The following is a 26,181-nucleotide window of genomic DNA, read 5'->3' as shown; positions in this document are numbered from 1 at the left end:
CGCGCAACATCTCCGTTTCCCTGTCCTCAGCCCCCGGCCCCCCCTCTTTCCCCTTCAAGAAGCCGGCTCCGGGGCGCGCTCACCCAGTGAGGAGGCCGGACTCGGGAGGCGCCCTCTCGCACTCCCGGAAGATCATGTACCCGCCCAGTCGGGGGGCGGCCAGGCGTCTCGGCCCCTGCCTCCGCGCCTACCAGGCTCACCCCCAGGTGAGAGCGGAGGGGGCGGGGAGAGACCCTCCTCAGAGCCGGCGTGTGGGGCGGAGCGCGCGCCCGTCCCGCGCAGGCGCAGTGCCGTCCTGCCGCCCCTTCCCACCGGAGCCGGCGAGCCGAGGGGCCTGGGGTCTCCGGGTGGGAACGCGCACGACGTCAGTTCTCCCCGGCCTGAGGTGGGAGTCGGGGGCGACGGGGCGCGTTCGCGCCTGACTGCGTCTCCGCGGTTACCTGTGCCGGGAAGGTGATTTGAAGGGCAGAGGCCGGAGGTTCGCAGCGCGACCGCGGCGCCGCCCCGGTTTCCTGGCCCCCACCAGACAGACCTGCGGGCCGTGCCCTGCAGCCTGCGCATTGTGCACCGGATAGCGGTCCCTGCAGGAAGGCGGGTTCGGGTGGACCCGGTTCGGGCCCCAGCGCCGGGTCGGGCAAGATGGCCACGCCCCCGGCGGAGACGGCGCCTCGGGGACTCCGTGGGGGACCGAGGTACCCACGCCACCCGCCCGCCGCCGTCCCGGGAACGCGACCCCCGGGGGTGTCCTTGAGAGCCGAGGGACCCAAGTCAGCTCTCCCCGTCACAGTTGCCAAGTCGGAAAACCAGGGGCCGTGGAGTCCGCTCAGTAACAGTCTCCTGCGCTTATTCCTGTCAGACAGGGGCCTGAAATAATAGCTTCCACTTATGTTCCGCTTTATAGGTGGCAACGTTTTATTTACGTTCATTACCTCACACAGCCTCATGACTCCGTGCGGCTTCCTCGGCCTCCTTTATAGGAGGCGCTTAGGGGAGGCAAGCAGGGGGAGACAGCCTGAGGTCACAGCCTAGAGGGAGATCTCTAGCCCCCGGGGATGGGCTCGCCGCACACCTGCCTGCTCAGGGGCGGAGGGCAGGTGGTAGCCTTTCATCCAAGGGCCATACAACCTGTCACTCATGCAGATTTCCAAGTATATATTCTTACTATTCTTGCCGTACAGGAGGTGGGCTTGCTCCCAGGGTTGGACCCTTAAGCAAGTGAAAAGGTTTTTGCTGCGTCTGGGAGTTACTTGTGCCTGCTTCGCAGGGAACTTTCCTCCTGTTTTGAGTGGAGATGGTGACTCCATCCTTTTTTGTAGTAACTCCATCTCTCCGGTCAGGAGAAGCAGGTGGGGTTGGAAGGAACCATGCTGATGAGTGGCCTTTGGATCACGGGCATCAGGCAGCTGAATTCTTTTTTCCCTTTTGTTCTCCTCAGGACCAGCTTTCTCCACGGGCTCCACCCATCCCACCCCTTTGGCCTCACTCCACCACCACCACTTCTCCGTCTTCTCTTCTCTGGTCTCCCTCACCCTCACGCCCTCCTACTTGGCTGCTTCCAAGACCTTCCCCACTACCTCTCCCGTCAGTGCAGGCCCTTAGCTCACCATGGGTCGTTCTCCCTCCAGGAAAGGGGGAGGAGGGGCCAGGACCTGAGTTGCATAGTGGCTGCCTGGATGGGCTTAGGAGCCTATTTGAGGGACCTCCCTGCCCCTACCCTGGGGCTTTGATACCTTTCCAAGCCCCTGGGACTGCCCACCCGTCCCCTGCCACTCCGTCAGGAGATCCAAGTATGGAGGAGCACCTGGCTGTCATGTATGAGAGACTGAGACACGAGGTATGTCACCTGGAAGTCACCTATGTCTGCAGTAGGACGGGATGTAGAGGGCTGGTCAGTTGGCATTTCTTGGAACGTGAAGCCAAATCATAAGCATTTCCCAAGGAAAAGATGCTCCTCCTCAAGTTAGGTTAAGGGATGTTGAACATGGGATGAGGTAATCAGACAAGAATAAAGAGGCACTAAATAAATAGAAACTGAGGGACTTACCACTCCCTCTGAGCTGATACCTTCTCTGTCCACCTAGCTTCCCAATATCTTCCTTCACTCACACGACTACAGTCTCTACTCATCGGATGTGGAATTCATCAACGAGATCCTGAATATACGAACCAAGTGAGAATCCACGCATGGGTAGGGCCTGGGGGAGGAAAAGCACCCACTGCTGTAGACTTGGTCTTGGGCATTTACCAGAAAAGGCTTTAGGCTGCTTCTCACAGCCTTCTGTTCCTTGGACAGAGGCCAGTTTGGTTTTCCTATTCTGCTATCATGAGATTTTTCCCCCCCTTTCTTTGCAGGGGCCGGACATGGTATATTTTGTCGCTGACACTCTGCCGCTTCCTAGCCTGGAACTATTTTGCACAACTTCGGTTGGATGTTTTACAGCTGACCCGCCACCCTGAGAATTGGAGCTTGCAGGCCCGCTGGCGGCTCGTGGGGCTGCCCATTCACATGCTCTTTCTGCGTTTCTACAAGCGCGACAAGGAAGAGCTTTACAGGTAAGAAAGAAGTGAGAAAGGACTCACAGTGTTCCTTAACCTCTCCCTTTCAGGAAGCTCATGTTCTTCCAACCCTTGAGCTATCCTACCTTTAACTGCAGGCTTCTTGGGGGCAGGGATCACCCTAGTCAGCTTTAATGTTAACAGAAATTAGGGTGTTAGTATGGAGGCCTCTGAACTCGGCTTCTTCGTGTTTATTACCTGGCATACTGTAGGTACTCAAAAGATTATTGAACAAAATGAAAATCCCTGTCTTAGATTGAGCCTCACCACTGCAGGTGAAGAGATAAATCTGGTAAATTTTTGGGGCACAGCACAGAACTATTGAGAAATTATCAGTAGGACCTCCCTGGTGGCCTAGGGGTTAAGTCTCACTGCTTCTACCACAGAGGCCTACCATGGTGGCCTGAGTTGAGTTCCTGGCCAGGTAGCTAGCACATGTATGGCTCAGCAGACCTCTCGTCTTACCCACTGCTGCCCTCAGTAGTGTATTTCCGTAAATCCTCCTATTCTGCTACCTACTCTGTCTCTGGGGAATGTCTCACTTCCCGCAATTCTGGCTTACACACTAGGTCTTCTACAAAGAATAAAATCTTAAAATATAAAGATGTAAACCAGTGTCTTTACATGGTGGCTTAGGAGTTAAGTCTTAGTGTTATTACCACCATGGCCTGAGTTCGATCCCCAGCCAGGAAACTGACCTACATAAGATGCAGCAGCCCTCTCCTGTCTCACCTGCCGCTCCCCTCAGCAGTGTACTTCAGTGGATCCGCCAGTTCTGCTCCCCACTCTGTCTTCTGGTGAATCTTCTCACCTCCGCACCCTTGGACTATACCCCAGTTCTACCCCCCAAATAACTATTTGTAGACTCAACCCAAATCAGTGGGCCCCAAACTTTGCTACACAGTGGAATCATCTAAGAATCTTATTTGTGCAGGACATTCTGATTTTATTGGGACAGGGAACAAAGTGGTTATTAAGTTTTCAAAAGTTCCCCGGATCATCTGATATGTACCAAAACTTGAAATTACTAGTTTATACAAATGCTTGAATTCAAATCTAGAACCACTCATCTCTCAGTAAGCTCTTTCTCTCCTTTCACCAGGACCTATGACGCCTATTCCACCTTTTATCTGAATTCCAGCGGCCTCATTTGTTGCCATCGCCTAGACAAAGTGAGTCCTAGGGCCTGATGGGTAGGGAAAGGGCAGAACATCACACCATGTGGCATTAACCTTTCTCCCCATAGCTGATGCCCTCACATTCACCCCCAACGCCTGTGAAGAAGCTGCTAGTGGGAGCCCTGGTGACTCTGGGGCTGTCAGAGCCAGAACCCAACTTAAACCTGTGCCCCAAAGCCTGACCTAGGAACTGGGGTGGAGGCAGCACTGAAGACCTTGGCTATATGCACAAGAGGAGGACGTGGAGGCGGCCAAGAATCTCAGGAGCCAACTTCTTCCCCTCTTCTCTTTCCATCTCATGCTGTGTAAAGCTGCTGTGTAATTTAATTTGTAAATAATAAAGTTTAAGTGAATATATGAGATCACATTTCCACATCACTTTCTCTGGATCTGAAAAGTTCTCACAAGCATTATTCTAAAAATATTTTTATTAATAGTTATTAAATAACATACACAAGGAAAAGGAGCTGGTGTCAGGTTCTGTTTATGCCCCCCCCCATCTCTTTACCCTAATTCTTCTCGGGTCTTGCCAATTTTTTTGGGCATTTTCTTAGCATGAGGATCTTCTAGCTCCTTGGCCTTATAATAGTGGGGAGCCACCTCCAGAAGCCAGCTGCTCTCAATCTCCAAAACCTAGGAGAGAAGTATAATAACCAATAGGGTTTCCCTTCTTTCTAACCTAAATTCCAATGTGTGCTAATCTAAAAGGGTTCCTTTCTTTTCCCTCAGGGCGAGAGAAAAGGTGCCAGGCTCTAGTACTACATGCCTGAGGGCAGACGTACTGCTTGCTCTACCTGTTATCCAGGATCCCAAGCAAGCTACTGGGACAGAGCAAGCACAACAGCTTTGTTTTCCATTATGGTCCCAGCTGAGAAACGTAGTTTCGAGTGAACACAGGTAGACACTGAGAGCATTGTTAGGAAAGCATCTTATTCCATCTCCTATTCCTATACCGGCCACAGCCCCGAGCCCCCAAGTTCTCAGCTTGGCAGAAACCTCGTCACACAACTACCACCTACCTGGACAGGGGATCAGCCCCTCACCTGTCTCATGAACTCCTTGGTGGTCAAGACAAGTTCGTGGTAAAGCAGCCAGCGTGGCTGCTCCTCGAAGAGAGAGGAGTTGGGGTGAATGAAGACGGTCTGCTGCTGTTTCACTGTGCGGTAGCCGCTCCGAGTCAGCCGTGCTGTGTGGTAAAAGTAACCGGCAGTGATGGCCTAAGGAGCAGGCAGGAGAGACAGTGAATGGGAAAGCCAGGCAGCAGGGGCCCTTGGCACTCACTACCTTTTCAGCTCAGGCTTCTGGAGAACCAGAAAGGCGAGGAACACATGAACCCACTGAGAAGGACCCTCCAGTGGTCTGTGGAAGGAAGCACATGGAGGGCACCCCCTCCACGGGGAAGGGCACTCTGTCAGGCGCAGGGATTGCTGCAGGCCCCCAAAGGAGATGCTTGCCCCTCGGGACTTAGTAGGTTGCCAGAAGAGTAAATGCTGACCTTGCGCACACGAATATAGTCCCCCTGGCAGGAACTGAGACCAACTTCCACACGCTCCAAAAGCCCCTCCAGCTGCTCTCGCACATCCCGGGCCCGGCGCATGGATCTGAACTGGACAAAGTTCTCATAGCACCACTGGGAAGAGTAGCCACTCTCAGCCCACTGTGAAGAGGGTAAAAAGGAGTGAGTACATAGCAGGACCAGCATGTCCCCATGTCTCATTCCCACTCATTCACGCCCAGTGACCTGTGTGTAAACGTTTAGCAGAACCAGGTGGTCCCCACCAGGGAGGAAGAAGTTGACACGGGCATTGTCAGCATGGACGACCTTGTCCTTGGGTCGGTAGAAGATAGAGTTGTTGACAGAGAGCATGGCAGCCACTGTCAGGATCTCCTCTGAACAGCTGTACCTGGGGCAGGAAGGAAAAAGCATGAGTTCAAAGCGAGACACCTAGCAGACATAGTGAGGGGAAGTGATGACGGTGAGGGATGTGTCCTCATTGTAGGGACCGAGCACGTGGGATAATGGCTACAAATCAGAGCAGACAGACTAGGGGGTGCTGTAGCAGCAGCAGTACAGGAGCTGAAGGGGCGCCTGCTGATGCAATAGCAACAGAAGCGGGGCACAGAGAGTGCTGGGGACCTCGAGGGCTTTGTGGTGCAAAGTTATGACTGCAATGGGGAAAGAACATTTCTGTAAGCCCCTGTAATGGCCTCTGGCCTCAAGCAGAAGACAAGGCATTTACAGGTGGTTTCTCTTCCAGTCACAGATATCTAAGGATCCAGTCTCAAACCTCAGGAATTTCCAAGTTCCCTCATTCAACACTCCTCACAGATGGAAATTCTTCTACCTTCATTCAACCCCCCCATTTTTTGTTTATCAACCGTACCCATTTGATATTGTGATATTATTTCCATCCTTGTAGGCTTCAAAAGGGGCACTGGGTGTTCCCTGACATATGATCCAGTGATTCCACTCCTAGGAACTTACCCAAATGATACGAAACCACTAATTTGAAAGAAACCTGCATTCCTGTTTATCGCAGCCCTGTTCACAAGATAAGGAAACAACCAAAATACCCCTAAATGGATGAATGGATCAAAAAACTGGGTATATTTACACAACGGAATTACTCAATCAAAAAACACAAACCTCATGCAATTTGTGGCAACATGGATGAAGCTGAAGGGGATTGTGCCAGCCGAAATTAGAAGGCAAAAAGATCAATACCAGATGGCCTCATTCATATGCAGAACATAGTAAAACCAAGTGAAAGTTCAAAAACAGTCAAAACGAACAAGCTGACCACAGAGCTGAGGAATACAGCAGAGCAGGGGGTGAGAGGTGGGGGCAAATGGGAGGATAACCGGGTGATGGTTCACAGGTGACAAGGTGGCGAGAGAACTACAGGGACTACAGTGATGTAAGACAAAGGAAGTAAAAAAAAAAATGGAAGAAGTTAATAAAAATTAAATTAAAAAGAGGTCCCTCGTAAGTTATTATTTGTTAAAGAATAATCTGGTGGAAAGAAGAGAAAGAGGAGGAGGCATGAACAGTCTACACTGCAAGCCAGGCTGAAGCGGGTGCTTACTTCTCAGAGGCCAGGATCATTTTAGACAGCATGGGGTCCACCGGCAGCTCTGCCATCTTTCGACCAGACTGAGGAGGGGAGAGAGAGCTGAGTCCCGCCCTCCCTCGGCTGTGCTCCCACAGCCAGCCCACGCCGCCCTCCATCTCACCGTGGTGAGTTCCCCAAGGTGGTTGAGGGCTCCCAGCGCGTACAGCTGCTCCAAAGCCAGCAACAGGGTCTCATACGGTGGTGGGTCCAGGAAATCAAAGTGCATGAGGTCATGGATTCCTGCGAAGATGTGAGGGGTAGCACAGAGCCCCTCTCAAGGAGCACTGACTCCAGCTCCACCTCCCTCCTCACAGAACCCCAGGAGACCCCAATCACCTAGGCTCTTGAGAAGCAGCACTACGTTGCCCAAGCTGGTCCTCTGGATCTCGGGCACCGTGGTTTCTTCCAGCTCGTGCTGATACGCCCAGGCCGTATACAGCCGGAAGCATTTCCCAGCAGCCACCCTGCCTGCCCGACCAGCTCGCTGATTGGCTGAGGCCTGGAATAAAAGCAGATGCAGGCTGGCTGATGGACTGAATGAGAGAACAGGAAAAGGGCAGCATTTAGGCAAGAAATCTGGGAGGATGGGAATTGAGTATACACCCATGCTCCAAGAAGTCTCCACATATGGGGGCTGGACCTTCTGGTAGGTGAAAGCCACCTCACTGGCCCCCTACCCAGCTGTGCACCACCCCAGGTGTCCACTTGCGCCCCCAGGAATCCCTGCTGGCGTGCAGGCCAACCTTGCTGCAGGGTGTGACCGTGAGTGACTCCATGCCTGTGCGGGGGTTGTAGCTCTTCTGCTTACAGAAGCCCGGGTCCAGCACGTAGATGATGCCCTCGATGGTGAGTGACGTCTCTGCGATGTTCGTTGCCACAACCACCTGGGTGGGAGAAGTGGGATCACCTACTTCTGGGATCACCAGAAACATCACCTACTTAGTTACCTAGAAAAGGTAGTAATCCTGGAAGATTTGGGATAGAGAAGCAGGTGCAGAAGGGGTAGGAGCTGAGGGGACTACTGTCCTCAGTCAGGGGAGGGAAATGCACAGTGGAAGTCACCTGAGGGAGAAGTGGGGTCAGCAGGGGTGTGCTGCAAATCGGAAATGCAGAAGAGGATTTGGGCATTGTCCAGAGATGAGAGATGGAATATCCAGGTTCCTGCCCCCCAACCACACCACCACTTTCACATTCACACCCACCGTACTCCTGCAACAGCTAATAAGCCTCCAGTTTCACCCCAGCTCTGGTCACCATCCGGAACAGTCCATCACTCCCCCTTCAGTGGCTTCCCATGTACCCTGACAATTATCCCCAACCCCCTCAGACAGCAGCCGACTCCCCCCACATCTGGTGTAGGCCTCACTTCCACCTTATCAAAGAGGGAGAGGCCTTTCCTACACCCCAAGAAGATTCCTTCCTGCTACTCCTCACTCCCATACCCATTTGCTAAAGTGACATGTTACGTGTCCACTGTCTCCTACAACAGATTGTAAGCTCTGTGATGCTAAAGGCATTGTTTTGTTTATTCTTATTCCCTAAAACAGTACCTGGCATGTGGGAGGAACTAGTTAAATATTTGTTGAATGAAAATTACATTGCTGCTCAAAATCCTATGATTGCCAATCAGTCGGCTAAAGTCCAAATTCTCCCATCTGCCCTCAAAGGCTGACCCTGATCTCAGTTCAAAGTTGTTGCTGGCCTGTCTCGCAATACCACCAGGTGAACCTGCCCCACTAAGCCTTTAGGTGATCCTCTGGCCTTGAACACCCCGGCAGTCCTCGCCCCCACCAGGTTTAGTAAGGTCCAGGTCAAACTCTACCTCTGGCACACCTACAGCTTCCCTCCTCGCAATCTGGTACTCCAGACCACGCACCACGTGGCTCTCTCAGCGGGCACCGACGGCCACTTGGCCTTGCAGCTGCCTCCCACTACCAGCTGTGCAAGCCAGATGGCTGAAGAATTCTCCAACTGACCTTGCGAGCCCCAGGCGGCGTCGGCTGGAAGATGCGAGCCTGCATATCTGAAGGCAGGTTGGCATATATGGGCAGCACCAGGAGCTCTGGGATTTTGGAGCCCAGGCGGCGGCAGCGGTCCTGCAGCATCTCACAGGCAGCTTCAATCTCCTCCTGAATCAGGGGTGGGCAGAACAGTGGGTTCCTGTCACAGAAGGCCGAATTGCCAGCCCTGTCTTCCCCGGGGACACTCATCCTCGCCCCTCCCCCAAGCCGCACACCTGTCCTGTGAGGAACACCAGGATATCCCCAGCAGGCTGGGTCACGTGGATCTGCAGCACAGACACGACGCAGGCCTCCAGGTAGTCGGCCTCCGGAGCCTGGAGAAGGGGTCACAGGAAGGCCTCCTGCTCAGGTTCGCCCGCTCTGCTCCTCCCCGCTCACTTCACCTCAGTTCCCTGCTGCACCATCCACTCCACCTTCCCTCCTTGTGACACCTCTGAAACCCCCAACGTAAGCCTGGTCTTCCTGAGGGGGCACCTTGGTATAGAAGATGTCAACTGGAAACCTGCGCCCAGGGATTCGGAAGACGGGGGCATCATCAAAGAAGGTGGAAAAACGGGCAGTGTCCAGGGTGGCTGAAGCCACCAGGACCTTGAGCTCCGGTCGGAATCGAGCCACATCCTTGATCAACCCGAAGAGAATGTCCGTGTGCAGGGTCCGCTCGTGAGCCTCGTCCACCATCACCACACTGAGGAAGCAAGAGGAGCAGTGAGGGAGGAGAGCTAGCAGGACGGGAGTGGACACCGGCACCCTGGGCGAGGGGTCACGTGGAGGCAATGAGCACCAGGTCACGTGGGAGGAAGGGGCTCTATCCAGGAGAAGACTCATCCCAGTTGAGCAAAACCCAGAGGAAGCCAGAGACCGCTTGGCCCGTGGTCTCCAGTCTCTCTTGGCTTGGCCAGACAACAGCAGCCACGTTCTGAGGCTGGAATTAAGGCCAGGGCGAGGCAGCCCTCCCTCTCGATCAGTTTCGAGCCCACCAAGAGTCAGCAGCGGCTCTTACTTCACTAAGGAAGCAGAGCACCCGCTTTAAAGGAAAGGGGGTTTGAAGGAAACCTGAAAAAGGCTCCATGCCCAGGCTGGCTAGGGGTGGGCAGGCTGACCTGAGCCGCTGTCTCAAACAGCCCCACAGCCCCGGGGCATTGCGGGATGGCTGTGGTGTGCCCTGCTGACCCTCTCTGGCCTTCTCAGGTCCTGCAGGCTCTGTGGTTTCCCTAGTGGCGTGTGAGCCACCTTCTTCCACTGATCTACTCTCTGGGCTCCAGCAGCCAAGCCTACAGCTCACCCTCGACCTCGGCCCTTTGTGGCTGACCCTGACCAGATGCTAAGGTTCCTGTTCCACAAAGCAGCTGGCTTGGTGGGAAAACCTCACCCCCCACCCTCTTGCACTGGCCAGCCTTCCAAGGATTCTCTGGTTTTTGAAAGAGATGTGAAGGGTCAAATCATATTTGTCCCATTGCTCCACTGCAATCTTCTAACACCAGAACTTCACAGCCTTGTGAGGTGAAACAGCACAGAATGCTGGCTGGCCGCACCTCACCCCAAATCCCCACCACGACTCCCTCCTCCCCATCAACACTGCTCACCTCACCATGCTTGCTTAAAAGCTACCCCAAGGCCCTCCCTGGTGGCGCAGCGTGTTAAAGCACAGCACTAAAAAGCTAAAGCCATTTCAGCGTGAGTTCGATCCCTGCCCGGAGCTAACCCACATGGCACCGCAGACCACTCCTGACCCACCCACTGCTCCCCTCAGCAGTGTACTTTGTCAATCTGCCTGTTCTGCTCCCCATTCAGTCTTTGTTGAATTCTCTCACCGTCCCTGTACCTCTGGCCTGTACCCCAGCTCTTTATGTAAAAATAAGTAAGTCTTTAAAAAAAAAAAAAAGCCACCCAAAGACTTGGGCAGAGTTACAAGAGCCAGGGTGGCAGGACTCGAGCAGCCTGCAATCTCTACCACTCTGGCTTCTTGGTGTTCAGCTAAAATCTGTCCCCTGTAACTTCCCCACCATGGTTCCAAGTTGACTCTGGAGTCTCCAAAAACAAATCAGATTCCTTTTTCTATGTTGCAGCCCTTAACACATGGAGAGAGAAAAACGATGTCTTCCCAGAGGCTTTCCCCCTTAGCTGCACCTTCTATGCTCCTTCAAGTGGTCACATGTGGCTTTTCAAGCACCACTGCCATCTGGGTGCTCTCTAGACCCTGGAAACAACTGGGGAGGGGAGAGGCGCTGTCCCACAGTACAGGCTAACCCCGCCCCCTCTGCAAGGACCTCGAATGACTGCAACCACAAGATCCAAGAAATGGTGGCTAAATCAGGAGATAATGGTCAAGCTGCCTGGTTGAAAGAAAGGAAAGAAAGGCCAGAGCAGAGAGGAAAGGAGCTAATGGGCCGTACCAAAGGGGACGAAGAGTTGGATGCCTCCCCAGGGAGACGGCCTGCATGTACCTGTAACTGGCAAGGTCAGGCTCCGAGAGGAACTCCCGGAGCAGCATCCCATCGGTCATGTAGCGGAGCACAGTTCGCTCTGACGTGCAGTCCTCAAAGCGGATGCTGTAGCCGACCTGTGGGGGCCATCAGCAGATGAGAGTGGGCTAGTGTCCCTGAAGGGGTGCAGGGCTGGGGACAAGGCCAGTGCCTGACCCTGTGGCGTGAAGCACTGGCAGCAATGTGGGGACAGCCCGGGCCCCAAGGGCTCCCCTCGCCTTGAGTCTCCAAAGATCTTACCTCATTCCCGAGCTTCACACCCATCTCCCGGGCCACTCGGGCAGCCACGCTCATGGCCGCCACTCTCCGAGGCTGGGTGCAGGCGATCTTCATACCCTTCTTCGTGTAACCCTGGATGAAAGGGAGACAGCGGTTTTCCTGGGCTAACCATGCCCCTGGGAGCCAGGAGGATTCAGAGAGGCTGTAAGTGCTGGGCAGAGCAGGGAGACAAAGGAGCGGCCGGAGCTACAAACCAAGTCAGACTGCACAGGACACAAGGCAGACTTAGGGTCCCCAAGGGGCTCCTCGCCCAGCCCTGACAGTCCTTTTGGTAAATCAAGTTCAGAGCCCACTAGTTTTAAACTGGAAAAGGACAGAGCAGGGCCCTCTCTGGTGGTGCAACAAGTTAAAGCACCGCATTATGAAGCTCTCTGAAGTCGCTGCAGCTAGAGTTCCATCCCGCACCAGGGAGGTGACCCACATGGCCTAGCACACCTCTCCTGACCCGCCCACTGCTCCCCTCAGCAGTGTATTTCAGTCGATCTGCCTGTTCTGCTCCCCGCTCTGTCTCTGGTGAACCCTCTCACCCACCACACCTCTGCCTAGTTCTAGTACCCTAGTACCCTAGTTCTGTAAGCATAATAAATCTTAAAAAAAAAAAAAAAAAAAAGGACAGAGCGACAGAGCAGCTGCAGCAGACCTAGAAGCAATGAGGAACAAAGGAAGGGAAAGGGGCAGGAAAAGGAATCATCTGACCCCTCCCCCTTGGCCTTGCACAGGAGCAGAGATCCAGCTGGTCAGTGACAGGCACCCACGTTCACACGCCCCTCCACCCCTACATCTACACGTCCACCTGCCATGAGCGTATCAAACACCTAGCAGGCAGACGGGCATTGAGAAAAGAAACAGACTGGCCCCACACTCAGGAACCTGACGGCTTAGTGGGAAGACTAAGCAACCAACGTGCTGAGTAAGTGACCACTCATGCCAGCAAGTCAAAGGAGCGCTGCCCAGGCCCTTCTCGCAGGCCGAGGGAGTGGCCGTACCTCCTCAAAGAGATACTGTGGGATCTGCGTGGTCTTCCCCGAGCCCGTCTCGCCTTCGATGATGAGGACCTGATGATTAGCAATAGCGGCCAGGAGCTCCTCCCGGAACGGGAACACGGGGAGGCTGCGGCGGACGGCCTGGATGGACTCCTTCTGCTGGGCCTGGGTCGCAGCGGGTGGGGCCGACGGCTCCTGAGGAGGAGAGGGGCGTGAGCTTCAGGCCTGCCGCCGCCGCTCCTCGGAAAGCCCAAGCGCGCTTCACTCACCTCATCGCCCTGGAGCTGCGTGGCCCGCACAAACTCAATGGTCTCCTCTTCCTCCAGCACCAGCTGATACTTGGGCTCCTGGGAGGCAGCATCCCGGGCCCCAAACTTGAGGGAGGCGGCCCCCAGCCGGGCCTCCTCCCAGCGCCGCTGCTCCTCTCCAGGGGCGCCCGACTCCTCCTCTACTAGGTCCACAGCTCGTGCTGGCTATGGAGAGAGGGGCGCGTCAAAACAAGCTGTCCTCTGGCCGGGTGCCCTGTGCCCCAGCAGCCCCCCAACCAGGAAAGGCGTGACAGGAAAGGGGCCCGTGGAGGCACAGCCCACGCCCCCGGGGCTGTCTCTCCCGCGGCTTGGGGGCCCTCACCTGTCCCCGGGTCTCCTCTGGCATGTGGTAGCGATTGGTGGCCTCCAGCTTCTCCTGCTCCCCGGCCGCCCGGTACTCCCGGGCCAGGTCCCGCACCCGCCGTTTGTATTTGAGCTCCCGCCGCTCCTGGCGACTCAGCTCCACGTCACCAAAGAGGAACTCCTCGTCAGCCAGCTCGGCCTCCAGATCCTCCAGCTTCTCCCGCTCCCGCTTAGCCAGGTACTCTCTGCGGGATTTCTTCCGCAGCTCGGGGACCTGGGTGGGGACAGGGCATTCAAATTCTCAGCTTGCCGCAGCGGCAGCCGTTTCCCCCACCTAGCCAGAAGAGTAGGCATGACACAGGCAGGCATGGGACCCTAAAGCTGCATGCTCCACCTTCCGTCCACAATGTACCACCTATGATCATCCATAGGAGGGGACCCCTTTGAAGGCCACGCCCTGACCCCACACCCGGCCCTCCTGCAGCAGCTGCAGCTGGAATGCGCTTCTGGGCAGCTATACCGTCTTTTGGTATAGAGACATCAGGCCAATTATTTCAGCATATTGTATTTTACTTTTTTTTTTTTTTAAAGATTTATTTATTTATGCATACAGAACTGGGGTACAGACCAGAGGCTCAGGGGCGGTGAGAGGCTTCACCAGAGACAGAGTGGGGAACAGAACAGGCAGATTGATGAAGTACACTGCTGAAGGGAGCAGCGGGCGGGTCAGGAGAGGTCTGCCACGCCATGTGGTCTCCTCCGGGGCAGGCGGGAATCGAACTCATGCGGAAGCGGCTTTAGATTCTCAGTGCTGTGCTTTAACCCGCTGCGCCACCAGGGAGGGCCCAGCATATTGTATTTTACTTTTACCAGCTTGTGTGACTTAGTGGAGAGAGGGAAAATGAAAGTGCTGGATTCAGCATTTAGAAGCATCAGTCACAAACTGAAAAGAACTGAGACAACTGGGAATCCCTGGATATGCTAACAGGAGGGATTCTTCAGTCACAACTAGACGTTCCCTGGTCTTAATACAAATTACTAGGGCCCTTCTTGGTGGTGCTACAGGTTAAAGCGCAGCACATGCTGCAACCACTGCAGCATGAGTTCGATTCCCAGCCAGGGAGCTGACCCACTTGGCACAGCAGACCTCTCCTGACCCACCCGCTGCTCCCCTCAGCAGTGTACTTCGACAATCTGCCTGTTTTGCTCCCCACTCTGTCTCTGGTAAAACCTCTCACCGCCCCTGCACATCTGGCCTATACCCCAGATATATATGCATAAATAATTAAATCTTTTTTAAAAAATAAGACAAATAATTATAGTTACAGGAAAAATAAATTCCATACAAACCGTTAGAGAACAGCATTAGAGCTTCCAAGAGGCAAGTCAGAATCAGGGGCGCTCAGTCCTCTGGGACTAGCCCCTCCCTCTCACACGATGTGTCAGTGACCTCTACGCAGTTGCTTTTGACATACACTATTCAGGACAGAGGACCCGCCATCTCCTTAAGGCCCTTCTCGGCTCCAAGCACAGTCCCTCCCCCGTGGCGACATCTTCCCCTGCACTACGATGGCCTCCTCTACTCACTGGCAAGGCCTACCCCTTGTATGCTCTGATACTATTTATTTACTCAGCTTGTTCTGTGAAGACTTTATACTTGTGACAAAATCAGAGAAATGAAATACTTTTTCAGGCTGAGGGTGTCTTTTTAAACATATGGGCAAAAAATCAGGTGAATACAAGCATCAAAAATAATAATGATACGCAACTGCAAACTACTTAAAAATTATTGAGTCTAATATGACATGTGTAACACACAAAGAATGTGGGCAAACATTAGTCACCAGGGAGGTGACAGACACAAAACTCCTCATTCTGAAAATCAGTAGTTAAAAGCAAACAATTAAACCTTTGGTTTATCCCTGGGAAGATAGCCATTCCTAGTTTTTTGAGGGAAAACTCTTCTTTCATAGAAAGTTAGCTAATAGGGCATCCCTGGTGGTGCAACTGGTTAAAGCACAGCACTATTATCAAGCTATCCACAGTCATTGCAGCATGAGTTCGATCCCTGCCAGGGAGCTGACCCACATAGCCCAGCACACCTCTCCTGTCTCACCCATTGCTCCCTCAGCAGTGTATTTCAGTCGATCTGCCTGTTCTGCTCCCCACTCTGTCTGGTCAATCTTCTCACCTCCCGTACCTCTAGCCTGCACCCCAACTCTTGTATGCATAAATAAATCTTTTTTAAAAAAAGCTAGCTAATAAAAATAATGAGAGAATTAAAAAAACCACCACTTGCAGTCCCCAGTGAAAGAACCGACCCAGGGACGGGTCAGCAGTGGCTGTTACAACCTCTAGTGAAAGGCTACTGGCGGAAGAACACCTGCACTGTCAGGCACACACACAATGGGACAGCGGAACACCCTGGCGAGCACATCACCCCAATAGGCTGCCCGGCTTGCCATGAAGTTCCACTGTAAAGGAAGTGCAGAACTTAACACCACAAGATAAGACCAGATAAATCCAGAATGTAGCACATGGTATCAGGTGAAAGAAAGAGAAAGACACTTAAGAGACCTAAAACCATACACAGTGCATAAACCTTGCCTGGATTCTGGTTTGGAAAGATTGAGACATTGGGGGAACCAGGGAAATTTTATTGCAGACAGGTTCCTACCTGACCCATGGAGATACTGTTCATTGTCCTGAACATGAACACAGCATTGAACTTTTAGAGGGAAATGTTTTTACTCGTAGGCAGTACATGATGGAAAACATATATATAAAGCCCTCATTTACATGGACGCTGCAAACACTGCAGTTTAGCAACTTTTTATTCTGAATAGTTTGTTGAGTGTTCACTATGCTGTTTTGTCTGTTCGTCTGAAAGTTTACATAATTAAAAAAGAAAAGAAAAATTAAATTCAAGCAAATAAAAACACTACCAGCAGCAAGAGGTATCTCAGAAGTCTCACAGCACAGTCAGTGTGTGGGATGGGACATGAGCTGGACTAGTCAGGAGAAGCCTGAAGGTCACTAGGCATTTTTAGGAAACCACAGAACCAAACGTTCTCACAGGAACTCTAAGTGTGACCTGACTCGGGAAGACCAGGCCTGTGGAAAGCCGCCCACCCTCCTTAGACTTAGACTATATGAGCCCATGAGTTAGAAAGGCGCTGTTGCGGTCCCGTCAGAAGACCAGCTGAGGAAAGCACAAGGCCACATGGGGGACGGGGGCGCTAGGCAATAGGAAGGTATGTCTGGAGATAGCCCCCAAGCTGAGTGCTCAGCACATCCCCGGGCAGCTGGACAACCACAGCCACAGCCCCTGCCCACCAGCCTCCTCCTTGACCTTCCAGCTGCCTTCTGGTTACATCTGGAAGGGTCCCAGGAGCCAGGCAAGTCAAAATTCCCCACTGACACACTGTGGTTAGATTCCAGGGAGCCAGGTCACTCTGGGAAGCCTCCGTCCCTGTACAACTGAAGCGCCCCTCAGTAGGCTCCTGTCAGCGGGCCCCTCCTCCAGAGACCTGCCACTTGTGGCATCCCCACTGCATTTTCCCTGCATCCTTTTTTCCTACCAAAAACACTCTACCAAAAGTCAGTCCTTCAGTTTTCTGAGCACTGGGACTTACCATTGCCTTCCGGTCCTCCTCAGCCATCTTGAGGCGCTTCTGGGCCTCTTCATAAGCCTAGAAGAAGAAACCAAGAGCAGAGGGGTGTGAGGACAAAAACTTCCACATCTCAGCCATTCCCCCTCCAGAACCACACAGACCACTCAGATATTCCTGAGCAAAAAGAAATGCGCCTTCTCAGGGCCTCCTTGGTGGCACTGGGGGTTAAATCTCAGTACTGTGAAGCTCTCAGCAGCCACTGCAGCATGAGTTTGATCCCCAGCTAGGGAGCTGACCCACATGGCACAGCAGACTGCTCCTGTCTCAACCACTGCTCCCCTCAGCAGTGCATTTCAGTCAGTCCACCTGTTCTGCTCCCCACTCTGTCTCCAGTGAATCCTCATCCCCTCCCTACAATACTGGGCCACACCCCAGGTCTTGTATGCATAAATAAAATAAATCTTTAAAAAAATAAAGAAGAGGGCCCTCCCTGGTGGCACAGTGGGTTAAAGTGCAGCACTGCAAGCTGGCTGCAGCACTTCAGTGCGAGTACAATCCCCATCCCAGAGGTGACCCACACAGTGCGGCCACCTCCTGCCTCACCTGCTGCTCCCCTCAGCAGTGTACTTTGTCAATATACTTGTTCTGTACCCCACGTCTCTGGTGAATCCTCTCACCACACCCCACACACCTCTGGTCTGTACCCCAGTTCTGTATGAATAAATAAATCTTTAAAAATAAAATGAACGAGAAATGCTCCTTCTCAGTGAGGCATCTCTACAGCCAGCCTGAGTCACCCTAGCAGACGGTCCACAGAGGTTAACTGGGCACAAGAGGCTCCTTGCCTTCCCACAATGCCTGCAGTCACATGCACCTGCAGATCGGACCCGGGATCCTCCTTGGGGATTTAAAGTGTGCACGCACCTTCTTGTCTGACCGCTCCAGGACATTGCGAGTTCTGTCCTTGTCCCGCTGCCGAACGCGCTCTGCGAAGGCATCTCGCTCCTCCAGGTCCTGCAGGCGTTCTCGCTCCGTCCGCTCCCACTCATCCTCTGACTCTTGCTTTTCTGTCTGCTGTGCACTCACCCTGCGGCCCAGCCCAGAGGGTTAAATAAGGCCACACAGCAGGCTCCGCTTCCGGCCACCCACCTGCCCCATCCACTCACACTTCTGACTTACCCAGTCTTTTTCTTTTTCTCAGATACCTCTTCCTCCTCTTCTTCCTCTTCCTCTTCCTGATGTTTCTTTCTTAGGTGTTTCCGTTTTTTGCGTTTCTTCTGGAGACTGCTCCCAGACTTGCCCACAGTTTCCTCAGTGCTCTCTTCACTGTCTTCCAACAACTTGTAAGAGCGGTTCTTCTCCAGCAGGGCTCGGGCCTCTCGCTCAGCTGCCCGAGCTGGCTTTTCTACCACTGCCTTCCGTGGTACCTGTTGGCAGAGGAGAAAAGGAGGGGATATGAGCAACTCCTGATCTCTGCCCAACTACTTTGCCCTGTTGCTAATTTAAAGAATGACGTGGGACTCCCCGGTGGCACCAGAAATTAAGTCTCAGCACTGTGAAGGTAGCAGCAGCCATTGCAACATGAGTTAAGACTCCCAGCCAGTGAGATGACCCACACAGCAAAGCAGACCTTTTCTGTCTCACCCCCTATTCCCCTCAGCAGTATATTTCAGTCAATCTGCCACTTCTACTCAGTCAATCCCACTCTGTCTCTGGTGAGTTCTCTCATCCTCCCTCAACAATTTTGAGCCACACCCCAACTCTTGTACACATAAATAAATACAAGTAAATCTTTAAAAAAAATCTCCTGCCCTCATGAAGTTTACATTCTCAAACCTAATTCTCAATAGCTCAGTCTCTCTTCCTCCCAATATCCAGTCATTCCTACACAAGGGCTACTACAAGAACTGTCCTCTTAAGAGATCTGTCACAGACCGGGCACTGCATCAGATTAATCAGTGAACAGACTAGCAGTAAGTCTTCCCACCCTTATGTTCTAACCTGTAGCCAAGCCCCACATGGGCCCGCCAGAGGGTATCTGCCACACTTGAACAAGCCGAACACCTTCATTTCTAGCTATTCAGTCAGCATCTGCTCTGTAAATGCTCTGTTAGGTGGCAGGAAAACAAAAACAAGAAATACAGTCTTGTTCTCCAGGAGCTTCCTTTCTACCTTTACTCTTTCCACCTTCGCTACCTGACAAATTCCAGGGAATTTCTAGGTCTGCTTTTCTTGACCATCACTCCCACCTCTTCTGTCTCCTACAACCCTTTCCATACATCTCTCTTATAGCCTGGCTATTCAAAGGTCCAGGGAAGGGCATCACCCGGAAACTTGACACTAAGATTCCCACACACACATCCTAGACCTGCATTTTTTAAATTTATCTGTCATTTATTAAAAAAGATTTAGTCATGCATACAAGAAAAGTTGGGTTCAGTCCAGAGATGCAGGGGGGTGAGAGAATTCACCACAGAGTCGGGGGTAGAACAGGCAGATCTACTGAAATACACTGCTGAGGGGAGCAGCGGGCGGGTCAGGAGAGGTCTGCTGCACCATGTGGGTCAGCTCCCTGGCCAGGGAAGCTGCCGCTAACTTCGTAGTGCTGCGCTGCAGCCCGCTGCACCAACAGGGAGGGCATTTTAACAAGGACACTGGATGAATCGCTGGACGCAGGTTAAAACTCGAAACAGTTCTCTGTAACACGTAACCCAACAGTCTTAAGGCCTCCTGGGTCGTGTCCCCTGAGCGGGATGTCCGGCACCTAGCACAGCACCTACGCAACAGCCTGGCAAGAGTAAAAGCCTGTGATTACGTACTTTCCCCAAGAGCCGCTGGCCCAGCCCCACCGGGATACCGACCTGGGTCCCTCCCCGGCCCCGCCCCCTCCCCCGTGGTTCCCACGCCAGGCCCGGCCCCAGCCGCGCACCCTGCCAGACCTTGTTCCAGAGTCTCAAGGCGAAGTCCCGCGCAGGCCCGCTGAGGTCCAGGGTGTCGGTGTCTCGCAGGCGCTGCACGAACTCCTCCGCCGAGGCGCAGCGCTGCGCCGTGCCGATCAGGAACTGGGCCACATGGCGCTCGCTCAGGCCCAGCACCGAGTGCAGCTCGTCCTGCACCCAGCGCTCCAGCCCGGCCGGCGTCGTCATGGTGACCCACGCTCTCTCTTCGCAGCCCCGAGCGTCGCAAGCAGCCGCGCCGGCGGCTGGGCCTCTCGGAGGCCTGGAGCCCTGGGCCGAAGCCCAGTCCTCCGCAAACAGCGGCCTGGGAGTGGGCGGCTCGGTTCCGACAGCCCAAGTCGCCTTCCCAGGGCCGGAGGCCGGATGCAGTCGCAGTTTTCCGGCCACGGTTCTACGGTGGCCGAGCACGATCAAACCTCGCTCGCGGCTCCGCGTTCGTTTCATTCCGCCGGTGCGAATCTCTGGCGCCCCCTGATGGTCAGTGCTTCACTCATTCATTCAACAAACACTGAGCTCCTCACACGTGCTAGCCCAATGCTGGTCTCAGGGTATACAACCAGGAACAAATCAGACTGTAATCTCTTACCAGCTTACATCGAATTAAAGGGGGGGGAGGGGTGACAAGATACTTTAGTTCTATGGAGCCGAAAATAGGGGAGGAGGGTAGAGTCTATTTCAGATGGAAAGATCATCCTTGCTTATTAAGGATGAGCCCTTGCTGATTAGGAAAGATTGTGAGAGGATGGTACCTGTGGATGGAGTGAATACAGGATAAGTGAGGAAGAAACTTGGGATGGGGAAAAAACAAAGGTGCCCTCTTTTTTTTTGGTTTTACACTGGTAATGTTTTAACCGGTGGCTGAAGCCAAAGGCTGTTACAGGTAGTGTCTCCTGGAGTGGGGTGCTGGTGGGGATAGATAAACCCAAGGAAAATCCAAACCAAATATTGTGTGAATCCCAGTGGAGACTGGGGTAAGAAATATAAGGGGCTGTAAAAGCAGCCCCCAGCTTTTAACTCTCCCAAAGTGCCTGCCTGTGCTGTCCCTGAAGCTGCCCTGGGACTCATCAGGATTCAGCTTTCAGGACTTCAGTGTTTACTGTTCTTCAGCAATTCTAGGGTCAGCGATTTTTTTTTTTTTTTTAAGAAGGGTCACCCTGCTTAAGATTGACAGTTCAGTGGGGGGGGGGCACAAGAATTTTATCTGCATTTTTATCACTATTATTTCTTTATTTTTATTTTTATTTTATAACAGTTTATTTTACATTTTTACTTTTTTTTTTCCATCTCAATTGTAGTTCCCGTAGGTTTCCAGGGTCAGCGATTTCTACCCCTGCTGCACCTATCTTTCCAGAGGGCTGTTGGAGTCCTCTGAAGGACGTGGAGAGGTTTCCAGCAGCCACCTTATCAGAGAGGATAAGTTCAGAGGCTTTGCAAGTAGTTGAAAGACTCCAAATGACCCAGTTTTACTACTGATACAGTCTGGCAGGGAAGGGGAATACCCAGAGCCTGGGGACTCCCTGAGCTGTGAGTGTGGCTGACTGTCAGGTGGTTTGGCCACTGCAGCTGCTCTTTGAGTATCGCTTGTCTGGTGCTGGGCTGGGGCTCCTCGGCAGCTCTGTGAGCATCTCCTGTGGTGTCTTTGTGAGTTGGACCCCGGCCTATAGTCTGGCTGCCATGTGCTCTGTGTCCTAAGCGTGGGAAGATGCCATCTTGGGAGCATTTGTATTTAGGATTTTAAAGCACTGGTGAGGTTAATGGCCATTTTTAGCCTCAGTAACTCTTTTTCTTTGGTTTGTTAAATAAATCCCATTATAGTAGTCATCTGAACCTGAGTGGTCTTGTAATTATGCACGTGAGTGAAGAACTCAGAGGGTGACTGGTAAAGTAACTGGGGAGTGTCCTTGGCCAATTTTAGTGTCCCTTGCTACTCTGTTTCACTGTCTCAAAGTTATTTAAAACATCACCATCACCTAAGGAGGGAAGTGCAAACTGTTTTCTGCATTTTCACCAGCAGCATGGAAAGTTTACTGGTGGTTGCAATATTCCCACCGCTGTACCTCTGGTTGCTCCTTGCCTCTTGGTCAGTCTGAACTCTGTTTGACCCTGCTTCATACTTCTGTGATTAACTGGATTAATCATTGTTGGAAAATGTTATTACAATCAACAGCCACAGGTAGTTCATATCACTGACTTCTTGGATGCTTTATTTTCTGTTTCTGAGATGGACTGTGGACACCACTGGGATCTCAAGGGCTTCCTTTCTTGGCCTTCCCAGCTCACAGCTGATTAGGAGCTTTACCTAGTTGGCTACTAACGTGAGCGTTGTTTCTCTTCACTCCAACCCCCTGTGCACTGGCTTACTTTATCAACACCTTGCTAGTAAATTAAGAACCTCTGATATATGTTTAAAATTATTTGTTTCAAAAATGAGGGATCAGCTTTCTGGCCGGGGATCGAACTCATGCTGCAGTGGCAGCAAATGGCGTCACAGTGCTGTGCTTTAACCCGTTGCACCACCAAGGAGGGCCCCATGTTTAAGATTAATTTGTCTAGCACATTTTGGGTTTTAGTAAAGGGGAGTCCCGTCTTACTGAGCTGAGATAAATATATTGTAGTGGCAGGCAGCCAGGCAGGCTGGGGCTGACAAGGCAGGGCTGGCATCTTTGTGCTTTCCTTCTGGCTTCTCCAGCATTCTCTCTCAGGATCCTACAGTCTCATCCTTGTCTCAGGGTGAGATTGCCCCTTTAGCCCTCCCTTCTAGGCCCAGGTGTCCACAATCAGAGGAACATGTCCCAGTGCCCACACCCCTCGACTCCAGATACCCACACTAGTAGTGGGAGGGCTTAAAAAACCCCGATGAGGCCCTTCCTGGTGGTGCATGGGTTAGGACACAGTAAGCTGGCGCAGCCTCTTCAGTGCAAGTTCAATCCTCAGCCCCGGAGGTGACCCACATGGCGTGGCAGACCTCTCCTGACCCGCCTGCTGCTCCCCTCAGCAGTGTGCTTGGTGGACCTGCCTGTTCTGCTCCCTGCTCTGTCTCTGGTGAAGCCTCTCACGGCCCCTGCACCTCTACCCTGTACCTCAGTTCTGTATGCATAAATAACTAAATCTTTAAAAATAACAAACTCACACACACATAAAAAAGCCTGATGATCTCTCTTATGCTGACGTCAGTCAAACAATGGCTGTTTGCACTGCAGTTTCTGGATACTGGAATCCTTCAAATCGTGATGGCCTCTGCTTCTAATTCTTAAAAAACTATCCATTTATTCATTCATTCTAGAAATAATGAATATATATATGTGTTCGATGCCAGGAACGGTGATACTGCAGTAAACCCAGTGTAGTGGAAGCAAAGCATGGGTAGTTTTCACTTTATTTGGGAGAGGGGTAAAGGAGAGTCCTGAAGTCCTCAGTAGATTTTTCAGGCCTTTAATGGCTCTGAGGGGCCAGGAATCCTTACTCTTTCTGCTCTTTTTTTTTTTTTTTTTTAAGATTTATTTATTCCTATACATCTGGTGCAGGCAAGATGTGTGTGTATGTGGGTGTGAGAGTATCCACCAGAGACAGAGCGGGGAGCAGCACAGGCAGACTGAGGAAGTACACTGCTGAGGGGAACAGTGGGTGGAACAGGAGAGGTCTGCCGCAGGGCCAGGAATCGAACTCACAGTGAAGCAGACGGGGCTAGCGGTGCCACACTTTAACCTGCCGCGCCACCAGGGAAGACCCTGTGCCCTTCTGATTTGCCCTTGTTTTCTGCGTGATATAGCCTCAGTCTCTCGGCTCAGGTGTGCACACTCACACACGCCCACACCAGGCTCCAGGTGTCCACCACCAGTCATGTGAACCCCAAGCCCAGGCTCCCAGGCGCCTCCTGGATCCAAGGCCACAGGTGATAGCCACAGGCCAGTGGCGCCAAAGCCTGAGCATCACTTCCCTTCCCCCAGCCAGTATGACCTGCCTGCAGGCACTTGCAGCCTGCCACCCGCCTCTAGTGCCCTTCCTCGCCAGGCCTTCTGAGTGGCTCTAAGGAGCCGGTCCGGGGCCCCCAGAGCCCTGCTGCATGGCAGTGCTGAGTCCCTGCGCTGTCCCATCATTTCTCTCCACACAGCCGTGGCCACTACCTCCCATGGCCAGTAGGAAGGAAGGTGGAGGAGGCTTGGAATGAGGAACCCAGAGCCTCCCCACCAATCGCACATCTTCCCCCTGAAACAGAGAAGCAGCTTAAGAGTCAGAGAGAGCTCCATTTTATTATGGAAAGTTGTTTTACAAAAACAATAGGCAATTGACAAGGAAGGACAAAATGGGGGACAGTTGAGGTGCCTCCTTAGCCACCCCATACCTTTGCAATTCAATTCAGTTTTGAATCACTAGGGAAAACAGAATTAAATAACTCGAGCAGGGTGTGGAGTTCAGATTCCAGCTGCCCCTTTTGGAGAAATACTGAACAAAAGTGGAAGAAGCCACACCCTGAGTCACTCAAATGAGGTGACTGCAGGGGGCAGGGGAGAGGATTTCACATGGACATGGCAAGTAGGTGTGACTTGTAAACCTGGGACCTTGGCGGACAAGGCTGGAGCTGGCGGGGCTTGTAAACCAGGCTGTGGTCGAGGGAACAGGTAGGAACTGTAAACAAAAGGGCAGTGACCTCAGGAATAGGGGAGAGAGGTGCCTGAAGCGGAGTGGGGACCAGGCCTCCCAGGGAGATGGGTGCTTGATCCTGACAGCCCGCAGTGGGGCAGGAGGTCAAGGGTGACTGTAGGGAGCGTGTACCCAGCCTGTGGAGGGGATGCTCCATCTCCTCCCCCCACAAGCTCTGTGCTCCTCCCCAGGACGCGGTGCTCACTCTTGGGTCACGCAGGACACACCAGCACACCTGCACCTCTCACAACACGGACCTGGAGAAGGGCGGAAATTGAGTGATTGGCTCTGCCCCCAGAAACAGGAAGACGGAAACAAGTTGGAAGACACTGGCTGCCCTTCCCTGCCAGGCTCATTTTCAGGGTCTGTCTGCTCTGAATCTTCAGGGTTCCAGGACCTTCAGTTCTGAGGAGGAGGGAGGGCTTGCCCTGGGTTGGAGGAGGGTCACCTGCGGCAGGACTCATCTGTGGGAGAGAAGACGACGATGACGTGGAGCATGAGTGCGGGCCTCTGCCGCCCCCTTCCCAGCCCTGACTCACGCTGGTGGGCACACGGGAAGTCTTATTACGCTTCCACTTCCATGGTGCATGTTACTACCAGTAACAGCGCTGCTATTAGCGAGTATTCTATGCCAGGTATTCCTACAGTGTGTTTCCTCTCAACAGCCCCAGGAGAGGCTAAGTTAAAGCGCAGCGCTGCGAAGCTGGCCGCTTGGGTAGGAGTTCAATCCCCGCCCTGGAGGTGACCCACATGGCGAGGCAGACCTCTGCTGTCTCACCCACTGCTCGCCTCAGCAGTGTACTTCGTCAGCCTGCCTGTTCTGGACCCCAGCCTGTACCCCAGTTCTGCATGTATAAATAATCTTTAAAAAAATTCTGGTTTTGAAATCTGGAGCCCCAATGTGAGTCCTCAGAAGCTCAGTTTCTCCACCCGTTAAGGAGCCAATGGGGCTGGAGCTCCTGCAAGCCCCTTCCAAGCACCACAGTGAAGCCACGGCCCTCCTGGACGCGGTGCCTGCTCTCAACACCAGGGGACGCCCTCGGGCCAGTGGAGATGCCACTCACCCACTAGCAGGGCTTTGGTGCGCAGCCCACTCTGGAGCTCCCGCTGCAGCAGTAGCAGCTCCTCCTCATCTTCTTCGTCGTCGGGTTGGGCGGCTGGACTGGGGGCACTGGGCCCTTCAGGCTCTGGACCCAGTTCTTCCAGAACCGAACTCTCAGAGGGGTATTGGTACGTGGTCTCCAGGGCTGTCTCGCTGAAGGAGATCTTGAGCTTAGAGTGGGTGAAAAAGGAGATGGCAAGATGAGCCAGGGAAAGCCCACAGGGGAGCAGGTGCAAGGTAGAGGGCGGGAGATCTGGCGTCTGCCCTGCCGCCCACTCTGGGTCCTGTTTGCTTGTTTGCTTTCTTAATATTTTATTTATTTAATTTTGCATAGAACTGGGGTGCAAGCCGAGGTGTGGGGTGGGGGTGCATGAGGATTCATCAGAAATAGCAGGGAGAGCCCTCCCTAGTGGCACAATGGTTGAGACACAGTACTATGAAGCCAGCCAAAGCCGCTTCAGCACTAGTTTGATTCCCCGAGTCTTGGAGCTGACCCACATGGTGTGGCAGACCTCTCCTGTCTTGCCCACTGCTCCCCTCTGCAGTATACCTCATCAGTCTGCCTGTTCTGCTCCCCACTCTCTCTCTGGTGAAGCCTCTCACCACACCCTGCACGTCTGGCCTGTACCCCAGTTCTGTATGC

The 26,181-nt window shown here is 53.1% G+C and overlaps 3 protein-coding genes across 6 annotated transcripts in view; 1 reads left to right on the top strand and 2 right to left on the bottom strand.

The window, feature by feature from the left end:
* Positions 1 to 13: 13 nt before the first annotated feature.
* LOC101623845 (chromosome unknown open reading frame, human C6orf136) lies at positions 14 to 4,094 on the top strand. 2 transcript variants are annotated; one of them, XM_004695365.2, is made up of 6 exons: positions 14 to 206; positions 1,436 to 1,834; positions 2,082 to 2,170; positions 2,353 to 2,553; positions 3,659 to 3,728; positions 3,803 to 4,094. In XM_004695365.2, exons 1-6 carry the CDS (start codon positions 135 to 137, stop codon positions 3,914 to 3,916), a joined length of 945 nt encoding a protein of 314 aa, XP_004695422.1. In that variant the 5' UTR covers positions 14 to 134; the 3' UTR covers positions 3,917 to 4,094. The 2 variants fall into 2 exon arrangements, with proteins under 2 accessions (XP_004695422.1, XP_012590052.1); XM_012734598.1 differs by lacking the exon at positions 14 to 206 and adding an exon at positions 341 to 385.
* A 15-nt stretch (positions 4,095 to 4,109) lies between these two features.
* On the bottom strand, positions 4,110 to 20,188 carry DHX16 (DEAH (Asp-Glu-Ala-His) box polypeptide 16). The gene is made up of 20 exons (XM_004695366.1): positions 19,778 to 20,188; positions 18,018 to 18,265; positions 17,763 to 17,925; positions 16,860 to 16,916; positions 13,244 to 13,498; positions 12,883 to 13,086; positions 12,617 to 12,808; positions 11,592 to 11,702; positions 11,313 to 11,428; positions 9,343 to 9,553; positions 9,084 to 9,182; positions 8,824 to 8,976; positions 7,591 to 7,731; positions 7,184 to 7,346; positions 6,969 to 7,087; positions 6,821 to 6,888; positions 5,476 to 5,638; positions 5,230 to 5,391; positions 4,778 to 4,951; positions 4,110 to 4,367 (listed from the first exon to the last, which is right to left on the bottom strand). The coding sequence occupies exons 1-20, from the start codon at positions 19,982 to 19,984 to the stop codon at positions 4,239 to 4,241; spliced, it is 3,135 nt and encodes a 1,044-aa protein (XP_004695423.1). The 5' UTR covers positions 19,985 to 20,188; the 3' UTR covers positions 4,110 to 4,238.
* A 3,838-nt stretch (positions 20,189 to 24,026) lies between these two features.
* The window catches only part of PPP1R18 (protein phosphatase 1, regulatory subunit 18), a 9,910-nt gene continuing 7,755 nt past the window's right edge, over positions 24,027 to 26,181 (bottom strand). For all 3 annotated transcript variants that reach the window (XM_012734614.1, XM_004695364.2, XM_012734615.1), the window contains exons 3-4: positions 25,501 to 25,708; positions 24,027 to 24,900 (exon numbers count right to left, since the gene is read on the bottom strand). In XM_012734614.1, the coding sequence (XP_012590068.1) occupies positions 24,881 to 24,900; positions 25,501 to 25,708 (228 nt within the window). In that variant the 3' untranslated portion in view covers positions 24,027 to 24,880. The remainder of the gene's footprint in view (positions 24,901 to 25,500; positions 25,709 to 26,181) is intronic.

Source organism: Condylura cristata, unplaced genomic scaffold (genome assembly GCF_000260355.1).
Source record: "Condylura cristata isolate star-nosed mole 26May11 unplaced genomic scaffold, ConCri1.0 scaffold00061, whole genome shotgun sequence".
Classification (NCBI taxonomy): Eukaryota; Metazoa; Chordata; class Mammalia; order Eulipotyphla; family Talpidae; genus Condylura; species Condylura cristata.
The sequence above is the reverse complement of the archived record's forward strand: the minus strand, read 5'-3'. Positions and strand labels throughout refer to the sequence as shown.

Excerpts from the sequence above, each read along its gene's own strand:
- DHX16 (XM_004695366.1), bottom strand. The coding sequence starts at position 19,984 with ATGACGACGCCGGCCGGGCTGGAGCGCTGGGTGCAGGACGAGCTGCAC. Across the intron at positions 17,926-18,017 it reads GAGAAAAAGAAAAAGACTGG|GGTGAGTGCACAGCAGACAG; the intron begins GTAAGTCAGAAG and ends GCTGGGCCGCAG. Across the intron at positions 4,368-4,777 it reads CCAAGGAGTTCATGAGACAG|GTTTTGGAGATTGAGAGCAG; the intron begins GTGAGGGGCTGA and ends CTTCTCTCCTAG.
- LOC101623845 (XM_004695365.2), top strand. The coding sequence starts at position 135 with ATGTACCCGCCCAGTCGGGGGGCGGCCAGGCGTCTCGGCCCCTGCCTC. Across the intron at positions 2,554-3,658 it reads GACAAGGAAGAGCTTTACAG|GACCTATGACGCCTATTCCA; the intron begins GTAAGAAAGAAG and ends TCCTTTCACCAG. Across the intron at positions 3,729-3,802 it reads GTTGCCATCGCCTAGACAAA|CTGATGCCCTCACATTCACC; the intron begins GTGAGTCCTAGG and ends TTCTCCCCATAG.